The sequence below is a fragment of the Perca fluviatilis genome, chromosome 1 (assembly GCF_010015445.1).
Source record: "Perca fluviatilis chromosome 1, GENO_Pfluv_1.0, whole genome shotgun sequence".
Classification (NCBI taxonomy): Eukaryota; Metazoa; Chordata; class Actinopteri; order Perciformes; family Percidae; genus Perca; species Perca fluviatilis.
Genome location: NC_053112.1, coordinates 22073309 through 22091116, shown reverse-complemented (window position 1 = coordinate 22091116; position 17808 = coordinate 22073309). Strand labels below are relative to the sequence as shown.

Here is a 17808-nt window from a genome sequence, read left to right as displayed (position 1 = left end):
GGCTAAAATAGAAACCTACAGCGCAGTAAGGTGCACTGTTTCTGGCTTTACTGTGACTGTCAGACTTATTTTGTTTACTGTTTACCCTCTCAGAAGGCTCCAACAAACAAACGGCTAATGGTTTAAAGTAGCCACGGCATGGTGGATTTGGACTGTAGTGCTTTGCTAATAACTCACAGTTAAAGCTTGTATTGTTTGAAACTTGGATGGTTTTTAATCGGAATGCCAGCTACGGAGCAGACAGGATTTGTGTTTTTTAAGTTTAAGGTATTCCAGCTGATGATAACTACTATGAAAGTGGACTGATTGGCTTGTTATTAACCTGCACTCCCTGTTAGCGAGGAGGGACACGCTTGCTTTTAAATATCATTGAGGTTTGTTGCTTGGTTTTTCTGAATGCAGTCTAGATTGCATGACTTTGCTAGTTTGCAGGGTGGGGGGAAGATTGATTTCAGTCTCCACTGTTCAAAGGCATCTTGTATGTACAACACCATGGATTTGTCTTGGATTTAGCTTTACTGCCGTTTCCTTTCTTCTTCTTTTTCTGGCTGTATTCTATCCCCCCTGCCCCCAGTCTCATTTCAAACAGAATAAATGCCATTATATTGTGAATACCTCAGGATTTTTTTGGAGAAAAAAAACAATAAAACACTTAAAAATCAAATAAATAAATAAATAAAAACTTTGTCATGGTGGCATTTTTTTCCCCAGCTCCCCTGTATGGATGGATGGATGGATGGATGGATGGATGGATATAAATGAATGGTAGTCTAATAAAAAAAAATATGTAAATTGTGTTTCTTGTTTTTAATTTTATTGTTATTGAGGTTCTGGCAAGAATTACATATACTTCCAGTTCTGAATATCTACAGAACCACTTTTTTCAAAGTTTTAAACTTTAAGAATTTTACAAACATGATCAAAAAATAAATAACACACTACTAGGCTGACATAATTAGTTTGATGTTGTTTTAAGCCCCCGTCTCCTTCCAGGCAGTGCTGCGACCGTTGACTTCAAGGCACCTAACCCTAACCATAACCATAACCATTGCCTAATCCTAGTGTCCTCCAGACAGCGCTGCCTGGAAGGAGACGTTGGGGGCTTAAAACACCGATAAACACATAATTACCTTCAAATCAGAGGGGTCAGCTGCATCCAAGACTGGTTGCCATATCTTAATAAATCCCTCGACATTGTTATGAATTGTGTTGGTCAGCTTTTCTAGAGGGAGTATTCTCAGTACCTCCTTATACCAATTGTGCAGTGCAGGGATGTCCTTATGAATCCAAAATGTATGAATAGTCTTTCTTGCTATATATGTAAGAGTGTTACAACCAATTTAGCATTATGGTTGTTCCTTGCAACGACCACTTTAGCTGTGCTGCCAAAATACACTGAAGAAGTGAAAGCTCCAAGTCATAACCAATCAAGTCAACCACCTCATCTTTCACTTCTCTCCAAAATGCTGGTATCTTTGAACATTTGAAGTCATTTTAACCTTAAAACTTAAACTTACATTTAATTTTCAGAGACTTTATACTTAGATAAATGTATTTCCATCTTTACTACAAAGAGCACTGTGCTTAACTGCCTTAAACTTGATTCACATTAAATTCTTCTTAGGAGAATGCTGACTATAAAATAGATGATAAATTAATTATTTACCTGTTTTCACAAGTTGTATAGCACTCCTCTTAAAAAATAAACTGATATAAACTTCACGTCTCAAATCTGAAGCCCCCCCCCCCCCTTATTTCAGATCTATAGTCAATATTCTCACTTTTTATTTCATATTTTTGTTTTTCACAGATATACATGTACAGTTTACAAATGGTTGGCATTATTAAAACACTAAACATGCAGCTCAAAAATTCTCCAAATGCGGACACACTTCACCTTGCAATTGACAGTTCTGTCCACAGCAGGGTGCACTATTCATTCAGAGACTGATGACTTCTGGTTGGTGCAGCAGTGCCATAACACATATGTAGAGAGAGGAAAAGAATGTATGAGAAATAATGAATCCCTCCATAACAACCTGTTTTAAATCTGACTTATCCAAACTGTCACTGTGTTTTAAATAATCCTTGAAGTATGTTAGTGGGCCAGCAGGTGTGATCAGTGGAGTGGATTTGGATGGGCAGTATTGCGTTTGTGAGTGTCACTGAATTCGTCTAAAATAAATTTAACTCATTGTAGGTCATATCTCCCTTCTATCCACCAAACGCAGGCAGGCCGATGTGCTCAAACACGTCAGAATAAACTTCCATGCAGATCTCTCCTTCTCTTCCTGCTACGGTTTCTGCACTTTCCCCCTCAGTGAAGTTTACCACAAATACCTGCATGACATGACTTGACATGACTGATGTTGCTCCTCGTTAAAAGCATGCAAAGAAAGAACAGATGATACATATTTTAACTGTGTTAACTAACTTTAAACACTTTTTTATGGTATCTACACTATCAATTTGTGTATTACGCAGAAACATATACGATAATTTTACACCGAGGCCATTATGAGGTGTGTGAGACAGTTTGCTGTCCTAAAGCAAGTTGCAGGAAGCTGCCTTATATGTGAAGTGGTGTAACAACAGACAGTGACCTGTGGCTGCAGAAATGAACCAACAGGATGAAGAACACAATCAGCTCTGGATAGACACTTTGTTTTCACAGTGTGCACGTGAAAACACCATAATACAGTACGCTAACTGTTTACAGCAGAAAGATATACATTATATATGTATATATTATATATATATTTTGGAACATAGTTTATGTGTGTTAACTGCTGAAGTGACTTTAGATAAAAGCCAGTATAATTTGGCAGAAGTTGGCAGCTCTGAGGATTTTTACATTTTCTTTTTTGGGAATGTGCGTTTTCAAAAGTAGCTTTCACTTACATAAAATATATGAGACATAGTTGGACCTAAAATGGTTGAACATGTTGAGGGTGCAGTTAGTTTGTGATGGCAGAAGCAGAATTAATGTTTTTACTGATGAGGCTTTTGTATCTGAAGCACTGGTGCCTTCAACTGGGGAGCTCTACGGCCACCCTGATACAACCCACTCGCGAGTAGGGTTGGGTATCGTTTGGATTTTTATGATTCCATGCTGAACCGGTACTTTTAAAACGATTCCGATTCCTAAACTTATTAAGTGTAATATGTTTACTAGCGATCACATGCAGTGAATGGTTAATATGCTTTATGTCCTTTTTGGTGAACCCAGAGGGAAAATATAGCATTTAGAAACTTAGCCTACATTTACAGTAGCTAGCTAATGGTAGACTACAGAGAAAGTTTGATATTTTTACGTTTGTTTCAGAGCGACAGAGGGAAAATATTTCAGTCTTAAGTGGAACCGAAATGAGGAAACAAAATTTGCGTTCTAATCCGGTCGGATTCCTACCGGTTGCGTAGGAACTGGTTCCATAGTGGAACCGGGTTTCGGTACCCAACCCTACTCACGAGTTGCATATGCATAATATGCAATATGCAAATTAAAGCTGTATAATTACCTTTTTAAGGAAAAAAGACCACTATCCTATTTGAAGACCAATGAATCACCTAATACATACACAACATTGTTGTGGAACTTGTTAACTTGTACCAGTATTAGTAACAATTACTAACATTAATTGTAAAATGTAAAATATGAAAGTATATCAGTAAGCATTTCCTTAACTCTCATATTGACATAGTTTTCAACTAGCCTATATACTACAACAGCGTGATAATGAAATTTAGTTATGGATTTTTGTTCTGGATCTATGAAAAATATTTCTGGGGGCGCCACTGAGCCCAGTCAGGATGGACGGAGGCTAAAAACTGAATTGCTTTTTCAACTCTGTCTCAAAACAATACTCACATGCCCATATGTACACTGAAAGCGGTATTGGTTGACAAAATCATTCCTCCTTTCCGTACAAGGTAGAATTTATTATCATTCTCTCCATAGACAATATTTAGTGTTTTAGTATAATGTACCTGTGGCCATGCAAGTATTGTTTAATATAATGTGACTCTATTATATATTATTGTTATTTGAACAAGATTGTTTTAATCTCTCTCTGAAACAAGTAACTGCATCAGAACTTAATCTAAAGTTTATGTGTATTACTGTTTTATTTTATTGCCTACAGTGATAAAAAATAGTGTATGTACACACCTTGTAATGCCAACAGTGTGTGAGTCCTTGCTCTGTTTCATTCATGCTGCGACACGCTGCCGCTACATTTCTATCAGCCTGTCTTTGATGTGTGACAGATTTGAAACAGCAGGAGGACCGGAGCTTGGGGTAATGACAGGGGTTGAAAAGAAACTTTACACCCTACACAGCAAAAACACAACAATAGACCACACCTCCCTCCACTTCTCTGCTCTTTTTGGAGATCTTTTTCTTTCTCTGTCTCCTCTCTCTGACCATATATGGTAGGAAATTGAACCAAAAGCTCATTGGTACATGGGAGACAAAGTGCAGGTAGACATTTCCCTTGTTTGGGATGTGTTATAGTAAAATCATTTTCCTTCATTTATGTTTTGTTTTCAAGTAAATATAAGTTACTCTTTAATTTGTTTTTACAGAGAGAATACAATACCAGAAGTGCAATGACCTACTGAGAGTATACTGCACTGTACTGCATGTACATGCTTGCACTGACATGACTGACAGACCCATTTCCTTCTCTCTAAAACCATTAAAACATACATATATGAATACACTCTTGCATGTTGGTTTGCCCCCTTTACATTTGCTTCCTCTCTCCACAAGCGTTATGTGTTTTGTGTCATATTTCCACCTTGGACACATCAGCAGTGCCACACCCCTGCAGGTACAGACGAGACACACACACACACACACACACACACACACACACACACACACACACACACACACACAATCTGCCCAGATGCTCCAATCATAAAAAAATAATCACTGACTCTCTTCCAACAGTAGACAAACAGGGTGTAGGCTACTCACATCCAAAACACTGGAGCAAAGGATCAAACTAAGGCATTGTCAAATCACCATTACTGTCTGGTAGTCTCAGACAGTGTTGTTCAGCTCTGCTCTGATTGGACCAACTTGAGAGTAGATTGACTTTCAATCATGCAGCTCACAATCACCCGAGTGATGAATGTGTTTGTGTCTATGTATTGATTGCTTTGTGATGGTGGGCTCAAGGTGCACATTTTTATTTGAAAAGGGTTAGGGTTAGGGTTCACACTAGGTTTCCAGATATATCTGAAAGTAAAAATATGAAATATTTTTAAGTGTATATGTGTATTCAAAATGGTGCCACAGCTATTTGCTATTTTTGTTATTGACACATTATGTAATTGTTATTTTTTTTTATTATTTATTATATTATTATAATCAGGACATATATAACAAAGTGTTGAGACTGTTTCCTGGATGATACATGATATCAAAATCATCTTCTTCTTGTGCCGTTTGATTTTCAAAGTAGAGCCAAGAAAAGAATGCCTTTTTATTAAGGGTCTACTTTTTGATTCAGAGGTACTTTGCAGCCACAACTCATACCTCCACGTTTGCTGGTGAGCTCTTGAACGCAGCATGTGCCGCGGGGAGGGGGGCGGAGCGTTTTAATTTACCTGCGAAAAATAAAACTGGGCGGATTAAAAGTGAAGACCGTCCGTCCTCGCAGAGCCACGCCTGAGCAGCTGGACCGCATGACAGAGAGGTGAGACGCGGCTGAATACAGAAGAGGCTTTTTCACTGAGCGGCTTCTTTTGAAGAAAGTATCGTCGAAACACGGACACAGACAGACGAACTGAGCTCACCTACAGTGCCTGCAGCTGAAAACCAGGTGTGTTGTCATTTTTATATAAAGTTGGGTGGTATTAACTGTGTCTTCAGCAGACGGGAATTGTTATTAACTTGACATTTTGAAGGGTAATGAAGAAAAAAAGACTTTTAGTTTAAGAAAGTCAAGTAGGAATGTATTTGTTTTACTCAAGATGCCCAGGTGATCTCATCAGGCGACACAGAGGAGCCCTTTAAACCCGCGCATGCTCAATCTTCACTGGCTTGTCTTTGAATATTGATTTATTTGTATTTGTATAATATGTTGTGCGTTAGTATATGCTAAACCTTTCTATGGGACTTTTGCTGAGTCAAGACTGTTGTGACATTCATTTTCAGCTCACAAAGTCACTTCTCTTTGTGATGCTCACAAGACTAAATACCCCCAGTATAACCATGTGTAGCCTACAGACAACCAGTTATATTTCATACATAAATGTATATAAAGATTGCTTGTTTGATAAACTCTGTTTAATTGTAAATTAAAAGTTAAATTCATAGTTTAGTATACCTGTATGGACACACAACTTTGAATTTGGCATTTAAGGACTGATTGCATGTTTTTTTTTATTTACCAGGTGGTGGTGATAATAATAATAATAATAATAATAATAATAATAATAATAATAATAATATGCATTGTGACACAAACAGCATAAAGGTCTTTACTGTTTGGACTTTAGCTTATGTCTGTTACATTTACCGTTTGGATCCTGCAGTGTACTTTTGTCTTGTTGTTTTGTTAGGTAAACATGAGATGATCTTTTCTTTTTTTTCATAAAACAAACGACACACACCCTGCTGCTTGTCTACCAAGCGGAAAACTTCCGTGTCTGAGAAGTAGGCCTAGAGCCAATGCAGAAGTGCCTTAAAACCGCATTCTATCTAATTTCCAGAAGGGGGCGACTCCACTGGTTGCAAAAAGAAGTCCCATTGCATAAGGAAATTACCTTACTTCTCACTTGATTTATTACCTCTGTAAACATTTTCTAAATGATGGTCCCATTTATGTTACAATAGACGATAAAAGCAGGGGATGCTTTAGGGGGGTAGCTACACACCGTCTTGTCAATTATGACAGAGGCTTAGCAATGCGTATCCATGGCACAGTATATATATATATATATATATATATATATATATATATATATATATATATATATATATATATATATATATATATATATAATATTAATAGGCGTCAAATTGTTTTCGTCTTAAACTTTGACTGTGTTTTCATTTCATCAAAGTTAATTGGAACATTTTTGTCCCCTAAAAATGCATTGTTCAGCGTTCAATAACCTCTTGCCAACCAAGCTAGCTAGCTTGCATTAGCTGGTAACTTAAGGGAAAGTCTTCCGATTTCCAACCAGCTCGGTGTACTGCAGTAGGCCTACATGCAGATGAATGGCACCAGTGCCTGGAGGCCAAATAGTTTTTTCCTACTATGGCCACACCAAGACCCGCCCTTCAATAGCAGCTTGATTTGGTTGGGGTTCGGCATTGAACTCGAGTGGTTAAGGTTAGGATAGCCGGTTGCGTAACCATGGACGCCTGGCCAATAGTAGTGTATGCTATTGAAGGGCGGGTCTTGGCGTGGCCATAGTAGGAAAAGATATATATATTGCAGGACGTCCCTGGTCCTAAACTGCCTCTGATGACACTGGCTTAGCTGCGGCAATCTCCCCCCTTAGCTCCACCCTCTTGTCTAAAGATGCTCACTTCTGGCTCCAAAATACCAAGATGGCGACACCCTAAATGCAAACTTAAAACGGCATTCCACAAACCAGTGGGTGATGTCAGACTGATGTTACGGTGTCTACCCTCAGGATACAAAATTGACAAGCAGTCACAAGAGGACTTGGCTTTGTGGGGATGATGAGGAAGTAGGCCTATATCTGACAAGATAAGACTGTTTCAGCTAGGGCATAATTATATTCATGACTTGTAGAAATAGTTTGCAGATGAAAATGTAGTCTTCCTCTTTTGGTTCAGCTTGGAAAATAAACCGCTCTGCCACAGCTGGAACCCTCTCAGCCCTCTTAATTCTGCTCTCATCACCTTTTTTACATAAAGTCAAATGCAGACCCCTTGTTGCGCTAAAAATGCAGACCTTTCTCCACTTTTTTTGACGTCTTCAGCTTGCAAACTGAACAGCTATCTACCCCTGTCCATTTACAAAAGTGTGTGTGTGTGTGTGTGTGTGTGTGTGTGTGTGTGTGTTTTTTTTTTTTTTTTTTTTTTTTTTTTTTTTTTTGTGTGTGTGTGTGTGTGTGTGTGTGTGTGTGTGTGTGTGTGTGTGTGAGCATCTTCTCATTCACTGTACTCATACTTTTAACTAATCGCTTACATCGGTGCCTCAACATTGTCTATCTTATGAGTCCCTCACCCCACCGGCCTCGTACCGGCAGCCTGGCTGCAGATGGTCGGGCCTGGCTCTCTCTGAGGTAAGAGCCATGGAAGCCCGGATAAAGCGGGGATTGACTGGCAGCCAAGAACAGGAGAGAGCAGGGGCGTGGAGATGATGAGAGAAGTGTGCACAATGACCAAAGAACACAGGAGATGCAGATTAAACAGGTCCATGCAGACAATAGGAGCTGTAAGGTTAACAAGGTGATTCTGTTTCCAGACATGGTTAAATAGTTTTGTTGGAACTTAGTAGAAACCCTTCCAGTCAGTACCTAATTATAACGTGCGCGCTTAGTGTTTGGGTAGTCTGAATCTAAAGACAAGAATCGATACAGAAAAGTGGGCGTGAAGATTGAAGCAGTTCATTTTGAAATGTGCAGAGGCAGTTGTGCAACTTCCTGAGGAAGTTAGCCCATGGATAGCTTTAACAGTGAAGCCACATACATGTGAATGTCACAAGTTCTAAGTTTTAATGGTTTTGTGGTTTCAGCCTGAGAATGGATGATGCATTCAGGACCTTGTGTACTTACAGTAAATACGTGATGCTGTTAGTTTTCTCTGACCTCCTGCTGCAGTTTTTATTTTAGTGCTGTATGATAAAACCAGAAGAAATGTGACTGTGTTCCTCTTCCTCCTCCCCCACTGATGTTCGAGAGTCTGAGCACATAATGAACTTAAAAGAGATACGGATGACACCTTGTGCACTGATCCCTTTATCCCTCACTCTATAAACACACACACAACACACTGTCTTTATCCCACACACACACACACACACACACACACACACACACACACACACACACACACACACACACACACACACACACACACACACATACTCAGCTGTTTTTTAATCATCTGTCCTCTACCTGAGAGGAGGCAGGTGCTCCTGTAAAAACATTCATATTGAATACATTTATGAGTATTTGTATAAATAATGTAGCCTTTTGATTGAGAAGAGAAACTTTTGCTTGGTTTTAAATTTACATTATTATATTTTTTCTGGTTGAGTTACTTGCAACTTATCTCAATTTATTTTAAGTCAAGTCAACTTGCATCCGGTGGATAAGGATTTGGGGGAAGAAGATATTGCTTTACTAAAGGGTGAAAATTAAAAAAAGGCTAGTAGGAACCACTGAGTTAGTCTGAACAGAAAGAAGTGGGGGGGAAACCTTTCTGTAAGGCTTCCGTTGATTGGAATGTCTTTATTCTTTTTTTTTTTTTTTTGTGAATGTATTTGATTAAACCATCATTTGTAGGACCCTCTTGAAAATGAGAATTTGCATCTCGAAGGGGTAGTGAAAGCAGATCGAAGGTGATGGATCTTATCTTTTTTTTGGGGGGGGGGTTTTTTTCATTTTTTGTGACTCTTCTCCAGGGTGTGGTTGGGGAATAATGGTATGTCTGTCTCTGCCCAGACTTGCTCCTGACATTCTTCTCTGCCTCTCTGACTGCAAAGCATCCCTCCACCGACCTTGCACTGCTAAAGGCTTTAAATGCTTAAAGCCAGTCTTAATGTCCTGAAGCCGAATATGTAATCGCTGCACATTTATCACCTGTGGCGGAAATTGCTGATCTAAAGAGAGGGTTGGGGATAATGAGGAGTGGGAAAAGGAGTCGGGAATCTGTGGAATTCTGTGTAATGAGCTGGTGAGGAAAGAATGTGAGTCAGACAAGGAATGTGTGGAAATGTAGAAAGCAAGAGTTGTACTGTAGAGCTCAGGTGAAAAGCGGCTAATTGTTTTGTCTGACTGTTTTGAGCCTCACTTCATGAAAACACTGGCAAGGACTGAAATGGCCCATGAATAACTTTTTATTTTTTTCTTCTTCTGATAAGTAACATATTGCTACTGTAGGTTTTACCATTATCTTTACATGTGTCTGTTTTGAAGCACTTTAGTGTACATTTAGCTTTAGGTCATCAATTTTATTTGTAAGGGACAGTGCAATTTAAACATAAATGTAATCATTTAATGCATTGCACCAGAGTTAGCCTTAGGCTAATTTGCATCTGTAGTCCCACAGATATCGGTAAAGAGGTTGCGGTCTCATTATTATTATTATTATTATTATTATTATTATTATTATTATTATAATATAAAATAATTAAGATTAATAATAATAATACAGTGAAAAAACATGAAATGACAGCTGATGTTGTGATAATGTGCCCAAACCTGTGCTATACCTCCTGTTACAGTGCCTTGCGAAAGTATTCGGCCCCCTTGAACGTTTCGACCTTTTGCCACATTTCAGGCCTCAAACATAAAGATATAAAACTGTACTTTTTGTGAAGAATCAACAACAAGTGGGTCCCAATTATGAAGTGGAACGAAATTCATTGGCTATTTCAAACTTTTTTAACAAATAAAAATCTGAAAAAGTGGGCGTGCAAAATTATTCAGCCCCTTTACTTTCAGTGCAGCAAACTCTCTCCAGAAGTTCAGTGAGGATCTCTGAATGATCCAATGTTGACCTAAATGACTAATGATGATAAATAGAATCCAGCTGTGTGTAATCAAGTCTCCGTATAAATGCACCTGCTCTGTGATAGTCTCAGAGGTCCGTGTAAAGCGCAGAGAGCATCATGAAGAACAAGGAACACACCAGGCAGGTCCGAGATACTGTTGTGGAGAAGTTTAAAGCCGGATTTGGATACAAAAAGATTTCCCAAACTTTAAACATCCCAAGGACCACTGTGCAAGCGATAATATTGAAATGGAAGGAGTATCAGACCACTACAAATCTACGAAGACCCGGCCGTCCCTCTAAACTTTCAGCTCATACAAGGAGAAGACTGATCAGAGATGCAGCCAAGAGGCCCATGATCACTCTGGATGAACTGCAGAGATCTACAGCTGAGGTGGGAGACTCTGTCCATAGGACAACAATCAGTCGTATACTGCACAAATCTGGCCTTTATGGAAGAGTGGCAAGAAGAAAGCCATTTCTTAAAGATATCCATAAAAGTGTCGTTTAAAGTTTGCCAAAAGCCACCTGGGAGACACACCAAACATGTGGAAGAAGGTGCTGTGGTCAGATGAAACCAAAATCGAACTTTTTGGCAACAATGCAAAACGTTATGTTTGGCGTAAAAGCAACACAGCTCATCACCCTGAACACACCATCCCCACTGTCAAACATGGTGGTGGCAGCATCATGGTTTGGGCCTGCTTTTCTTCAGCAGGGACAGGGAAGATGGTTAAAATTGATGGGAAGATGGATGGAGCCAAATACAGGACCATTCTGGAAGAAAACCTGATGGAGTCTGCAAAAGACCTGAGACTGGGACGGAGATTTGTCTTCCAACAAGACAATGATTCAAAACATAAAGCAAAATCTACAATGGAATGGTTCACAAATAAACATATCCAGGTGTTAGAATGGCCAAGTCAAAGTCCAGACCTGAATCCAATCGAGAATCTGTGGAATGAACTGAAAACTGCTGTTTAAACGCTCTCCATCCAACCTCACTGAGCTCGAGCTGTTTTGCAAGGAGGAATGGGCAAAAATGTCAGTCTCTCGATGTGCAAAACTGATAGAGACATACCCCAAGCGACTTACAGCTGTAATCGCAGCAAAAGGTGGCGCTACAAAGTATTAACTTAAGGGGGCTGAATAATTTTGCACGCCCAATATTTCAGTTTTTTATTTGTTTAAAAGGTTTGAAATATCCAATAAATTTCGTTCCACTTCATGATTGTGTCCCACTTGTTGTTGATTCTTCACAAAAAATTACAGTTTTATATCTTTATGATTGAGGCCTGAAATGTGGCAAAAGGTCGAAAAGTTCAAGGGGGCCGAATACTTTCGCAAGGCACTGTACCTTCTGACAGAGCAGTATATTTTATCACCTTGAGGAGTTCATATCGGTTCACACACCTCAGTTAAATATTTATGTGAGAAGTTTAAGTCTCATATCAAAGTTTAAAGTTATTATACAAACTCAACATAGGCTTATAATCCCACACTCATGCGAGCAGCGATAACAGACTCTGTTTTAGTTTCAGGACGTGCAAAGTGCACTTCACGTCTTGCGTTGTACATTGTTGAATGTTACATTAAATAATGTTTATAGATTTGTATCTGCCTTCTGTATGTAATTGGAGGATGGGCAAAATGTTCTCAATTCAATGCAGTCCAGTACAACACCAGCACTATAAAGAACTCAACGAAAGCTACAGAGGCCTGTAAATATTACATTTTTAATTGTTCAAAAGACAAAAATGTATATTTTTGTGAATATGTTTTGGGGCATTTAGAGAAATGAGGGGAGAGAGAGGACTGGCCTCCAGGTTTATCTGCATCAAAATGCATAGTAATACCATAATGATAATTTTCTGTTTTATGTCATTGGTTTTCAAAGAATACCTTAATCCGGATTCTGAAGAATGAAAGGGGTTTCTTCCATTTGAATTCTTCATGATGCTTTTGCACCATTCAAAGTTTATAATCCAAAACTTAAGGCAGTTTATGTCTAGGGTTGTCGACCACTACAACAATATTGGTCAACAGTTAGTTCAAAATAATATAGAATATCAAACTAGTGAATATCTTATTTTTGGTTCATTGAAATATGTTAGGTGCTGAGAGGAATTTGTCTTATTTTGTGTTTTTATCTTTAGTTTGTTGGGATGGGAGCCCTGTCATTCAATCGTCATTATTCAAATAACCTTATTTTATGGATTCATAAATTGAACCTTTGACATTGGTGAAGAATACATTTAATTTGTCGGTGAAAAAACTGTTTTAAAAAGAATGCGAAATGGTAGAAAATCTAAATCCGAAATGAGCGTGGCATATATTAATGTCCTACAGTGAAAAATGTTCCTCTCCTTCACACCAAAATATTTAGTTCACACAGTGAAGCTTCTCTTCAGTAAACCAATAATGTTCACAGTAAAATATATAAATTATTGGACATGTTTTGATGCTAGCTCTATTTCAAAGGTCAGACGCCTCAAAATGGCTTCATTTTGGTTTGAAATGTTCTCTTGCTCTGTCCTAAAGCTACCATGACGGACGCAGACAAGTTCCTGTATGGGGACCGCAGTGGGGGGAGCAACCCTCTGGCCCAGGCCGACTGGTCCACCAAGAAGCTGGTGTGGGTCCCCTCGGAGAAGCTGGGCTTCGAGGCTGGCTCCGTCAAGGAGGAGCAGGGAGACGAGTGTGTGGTGGAGTTGACGGACTCCGGCAAGAAGGTGAAAGTGGAAAAAATTCTTTTGAGTAATTTGTTTGTCTGCTTTTTAAGTTGTTGAACACAGTCCTTTTTACAGGCAACCAACCAGCATTTTCATTTGATTATTTGTTAGAATGTGCTTGTAATAGGTTTCTGCTATCTACATCTTGTTCAGGGCACCCTTCTGACAGGTGTCTTGTCTCTTGAAATTTCAGGTGAAGATAAACAAAGATGACATTCAAAAGATGAACCCACCTAAGTTCAGCAAGGTGGAGGACATGGCAGAGCTCACCTGCCTGAACGAGGCCTCTGTGCTGCACAACCTCAAAGAGAGATACTACTCTGGACTCATCTATGTGAGTTTGGGTGGATGCACATTTAGATATAATCTCATGTTGCAGATCTGTTTTCATTGGGAATGTTTTTTTTTTTTTTTGTGTGCACTCGTGACTGGTTGAATTAACACGCCTCCCTGACAGTAACCATCCTCTATCTTACCCAGACGTACTCTGGTCTCTTCTGCGTGGTGGTTAACCCATACAAGAACTTGCCCATCTACTCTGAGGACATAGTGAACATGTACAAGGGCAAGAAGAGACATGAGATGCCACCTCACATCTACGCTATCACAGACACGGCCTACAGGAGCATGATGCAGGGTACCACAGTTATGTTTGTTAAGGAAAACCGTTTTTGCTGCAGGATATATGCAGTACAGAAACAAGAAGTCTTTGTAGCCACTGATATGTGCATCACACAAGGACACCAAATAAATATACATCATTTAGGCTAAAACGTATCAGAAAATAATGAATAATGTCCATCACAATTTCCCAAAAGCCCAAAGTGACTTTTTTTTTTTTTTTAATTGCTTTTGTTTCACCATCAGGAAAAAAAGCCAATGATATTTAATTCACAATGATGTAAACAATGAATGAAACAATTCTTCACATTTGAGCAGCTGGATCCAGAGAATTGATTCATCAATTGATTAACCGTCGTTAAGGTAGTTTCAGCCCGACATTAAAGCTGCCGAGTTGAACAATCGCATGCGGTGTTATTACTGAGCTTCACTTCAGCTGCCTGTGTATGTTATGTCGATTAACATATGATTAATTCCCGATTTTTAAGATTTTTCCTCTTTCTCTTCCTCTCAGATCGTGAGGACCAGTCCATCCTCTGCACGTAGGTTACTCTGTCCTCTTGATATCTTCATAATAACTTGGTTTAGAACCGTAAAAAGTCTTTTCTTCAGTGATCAGTCATTCTTTTGCACAGATTCATACAGATGGTATCTGTTGGTTAGCTTGGATTGATTGTTCCTCTCAAGACCATATAGATTTAAGTCAAAATTGAATTGTAATTGAGCAAAATTTAACAAGTCTCACTTCAAGCTTTATTTAGCTGCAGTCCTAGCTTTTGAACATATCGCATGATCTTAATCAGTAAATTACATTTGCCAGGAATTGTTTTCTGAACATTTGCAGATTATTTTTATTTTATTTTATTTTTTTTTATATTTCTGCAGGCTATGTGAAAAGAGGTTAAACTCTTCCATTTATTGGACACCTTGTTTTAAAGGTGGAATCTGTGATTCTGGAGAAAGATTGTTGATATTTGAAGTAAACCCCTGAACAAATGCACTCCTCCCGTCAGTGCTCCATCAAAACATTAGCATGAGTCAGATTTACTGTCCCTCTCGCTCCCACTGCCTTTCTCTATATACATTAATGACCCTGTCCTGTGCACGACCACAAACAGAATTGTGATGTGTGGCTCGGTCAGAGCTATTTTATTTGTTTCCCATTTAAAGAGCTAGGGCTGTTAATGAACCCCAGATTATTTTTCAGCGCGCACACAACGAACCGCTAGTGGACCATGAAGAGATATTTGCTAAATTTGACAAACATGTATTGGATTAGAATCACAAACTCCACCTTTTTAATTGCTGTGTGATGTGTTGCTTTTAATGCCTTAGGATCATGACGTACAGTATACTAACCCCCTAATTGATACATATGATGTCTAAATATTTAGACATGTGGTGTCTAAATATTTCCATGTATTCTTTCTCTGCAGTGGGGAATCAGGAGCAGGGAAAACAGAAAATACCAAGAAAGTCATTCAGTATCTTGCCCATGTTGCATCCTCTTTCAAGTCCAAGAAAGACCAGGTCAGTTAAAAACTTCAGATTTTTTATTTCCTCCTCTTAGAAAAAACATGATGGAACCCCTACTACATAATTGTATGAAATTAACCTGGGCCTACAATAACCTGTAGAGCAGCCTAACACTTTTATACATGCCTTTCTTTGCCTACAATACTAAGCTATACAAATAATAATTGTTGGCGTGATTTCATAAATCATGTTTTGATGTAAAACATACATGTGGCACAGTGAATCCTTTGAATTAACTGTAGATGGCCTTAGTGACTACCTTACCTATGGGCCAGTAAGCCTATTATCAAATAGGCAGATTTACATTGCTAATAATATGTTGGATTCATGTTAGGCCAACTATGGCCCGGCCCCCTTTCAGTAACTTTGAGGACCCCCCCTAGGGGCCCCGGACTCCCTGTTGAAGATCTCTGCTCTAGTGTTCTCTAATCATTCCTGCCTCCCTGTTCTTCTCTAGGATGTACAAATAGACGGTTCTTCCTCTGATTAGTCCATCTCTATAATGTAGTCTACCTGAACGAGCTATGTGGCAACTATCGTACATTCCTCTTTCAGGCCTCGACGTGCTGGCCTCACCTTTTTACTTAAACCGACTTTACAGTGAAGCCGAATGCAGTGTGTGTGTACTTGTGTTCTTTATATGTAGGTCATTTCACAAGTCTTTACAGGAAATGTTTGATAAATCACTTCATGATTCATCAGGTGACACCAGGTTTCCTCTGCAGTTATCTAGTTTGTGTGCTGAAGTTGGTATCACATGTGTTGAACTCTCTCCTTTTTCACCTCTTCTCCAGGGCATTGCAGCTTTGTCACATGTGAGTTAATCTCTCTGGCTCCATGCATGGTGTCTGTTTATGCACATGCACTCTACTCATGGGAAATGTTTTATTGTCTTTGTCTGGGTTTTGAAGGAAAGGCATTCAAATATTATTTAAGGTCTATGGCTTTTTATGAATAGTTTGACATTTTGAGAAATACGTTTACTCATTTTCTTAACGAGAGTTGGACGAGAAGCTCACTCTCATGTAGCTTAGCTCAACAGAAAGCCTGGAGATGGGGAAACAGCTGGCCCCTTTAATCACGACTTGACATTTGGGCTCCGCGGCAAACCCGGCCACCAGGCGCTCGCTGACGTGCCCACCATCTGGGCCTGGCTCAAGACGGGCCCCGGGCTTCTTCCAGTCAGGGCAGCCCTCAGGTTCATAGGGACACACAAACCTCTCCACCACAATAAGGTGATGGTTCCTGGAGAGGAAACCGCTAGCCTGGCTAAAATAACAAAATTAACCTGACAATACACAGTTAAAGACAAACCACATGTAACGTGTTAATTTGTGAGCTTTAGAGGAGCTGGAAGGTGGATTTTGTTACTTTTGAACCAAGCATCTTCTGGCGACTGGTGCTAGCTTCAAATTGACCATACAAATATATATAAAAGTATTATCAATCCTCTCATCATACTCTTGGCACAAAAGCAAAGAAGTGGATTTCCCAAAATGTCAAACTACCTTTTTTAAATGTAGGGAAAAATTATAAAAAAATTTTATAGAAAAAAAATTTCTTTTAAAAAGCCAAAAAAAATCAGTTTAAAAAAAGTCTGGTGTGGGTTTAAACGATCAAGAAACATGATTGCTCAACGATTATTTCCCTTGTGACACAGAAGACCAGTAACCTTATCTGAGGTTTGTCTCCAATGCTAAAATATGCCTGTAGTTTAAATGCCGTATTAGGTGACCGTAATCTACTTCACCCAGCAGCTATTTTTCCTCAATCTCGTCAGTCCTGATTTTGTCATTGTTATGTAGTAGTAATGTATATGTTTAGGGGTGTTAAAGTGCACTCCTGCATTTCCTTGGGCGATCTTGGCTAACCAGCCTGTGTGCTTCCTGTGTTCTCTTGTTTGTGCCTGCATGGACAGGGACGGTCTTACAGGGGTTTTGTGCCTGAGTGGGCTTGCTGGTATGTGTGTTGGAATGTGCATGATTCAGTATTGGCTTGTGTGTGTGTGGTTGATTGGGCAATGATAACATCCCCTGAGGTAAACCTTTTGGAATAAATGAGTTTTTATTGCACAAATGTGCACACAGATGTGTTATGTTTGTATTAGCCAATGAAAGTTCTGCAGCGTTTTAAGAAAAATGCATGATTTAAAGCTGTGCTTGCCTGACTAATGTGCCGCTTAGTCATGATACAGTGTTATTGAAGTCTAGT

General features: G+C 39.1%; 1 protein-coding gene across 2 annotated transcripts in view; it reads left to right on the top strand.

Annotated features, from left to right (window-relative positions):
• The first annotated feature begins 5644 nt into the window (after positions 1 to 5644).
• Positions 5645 to 17808, top strand: part of LOC120565705 (myosin-9-like) — a 32463-nt gene continuing 20299 nt past the window's right edge. Inside the window, exons 1-7 of one of the 2 annotated variants that reach the window (XM_039811700.1) lie at positions 5645 to 5831; positions 13250 to 13440; positions 13634 to 13774; positions 13921 to 14077; positions 14576 to 14603; positions 15498 to 15591; positions 16392 to 16412. In XM_039811700.1, the coding sequence (XP_039667634.1) occupies positions 13255 to 13440; positions 13634 to 13774; positions 13921 to 14077; positions 14576 to 14603; positions 15498 to 15591; positions 16392 to 16412 (627 nt within the window). In that variant the 5' untranslated portion in view covers positions 5645 to 5831; positions 13250 to 13254. The remainder of the gene's footprint in view (positions 5832 to 13249; positions 13441 to 13633; positions 13775 to 13920; positions 14078 to 14575; positions 14604 to 15497; positions 15592 to 16391; positions 16413 to 17808) is intronic. The other variant, XM_039811784.1, reaches the window with a different exon arrangement.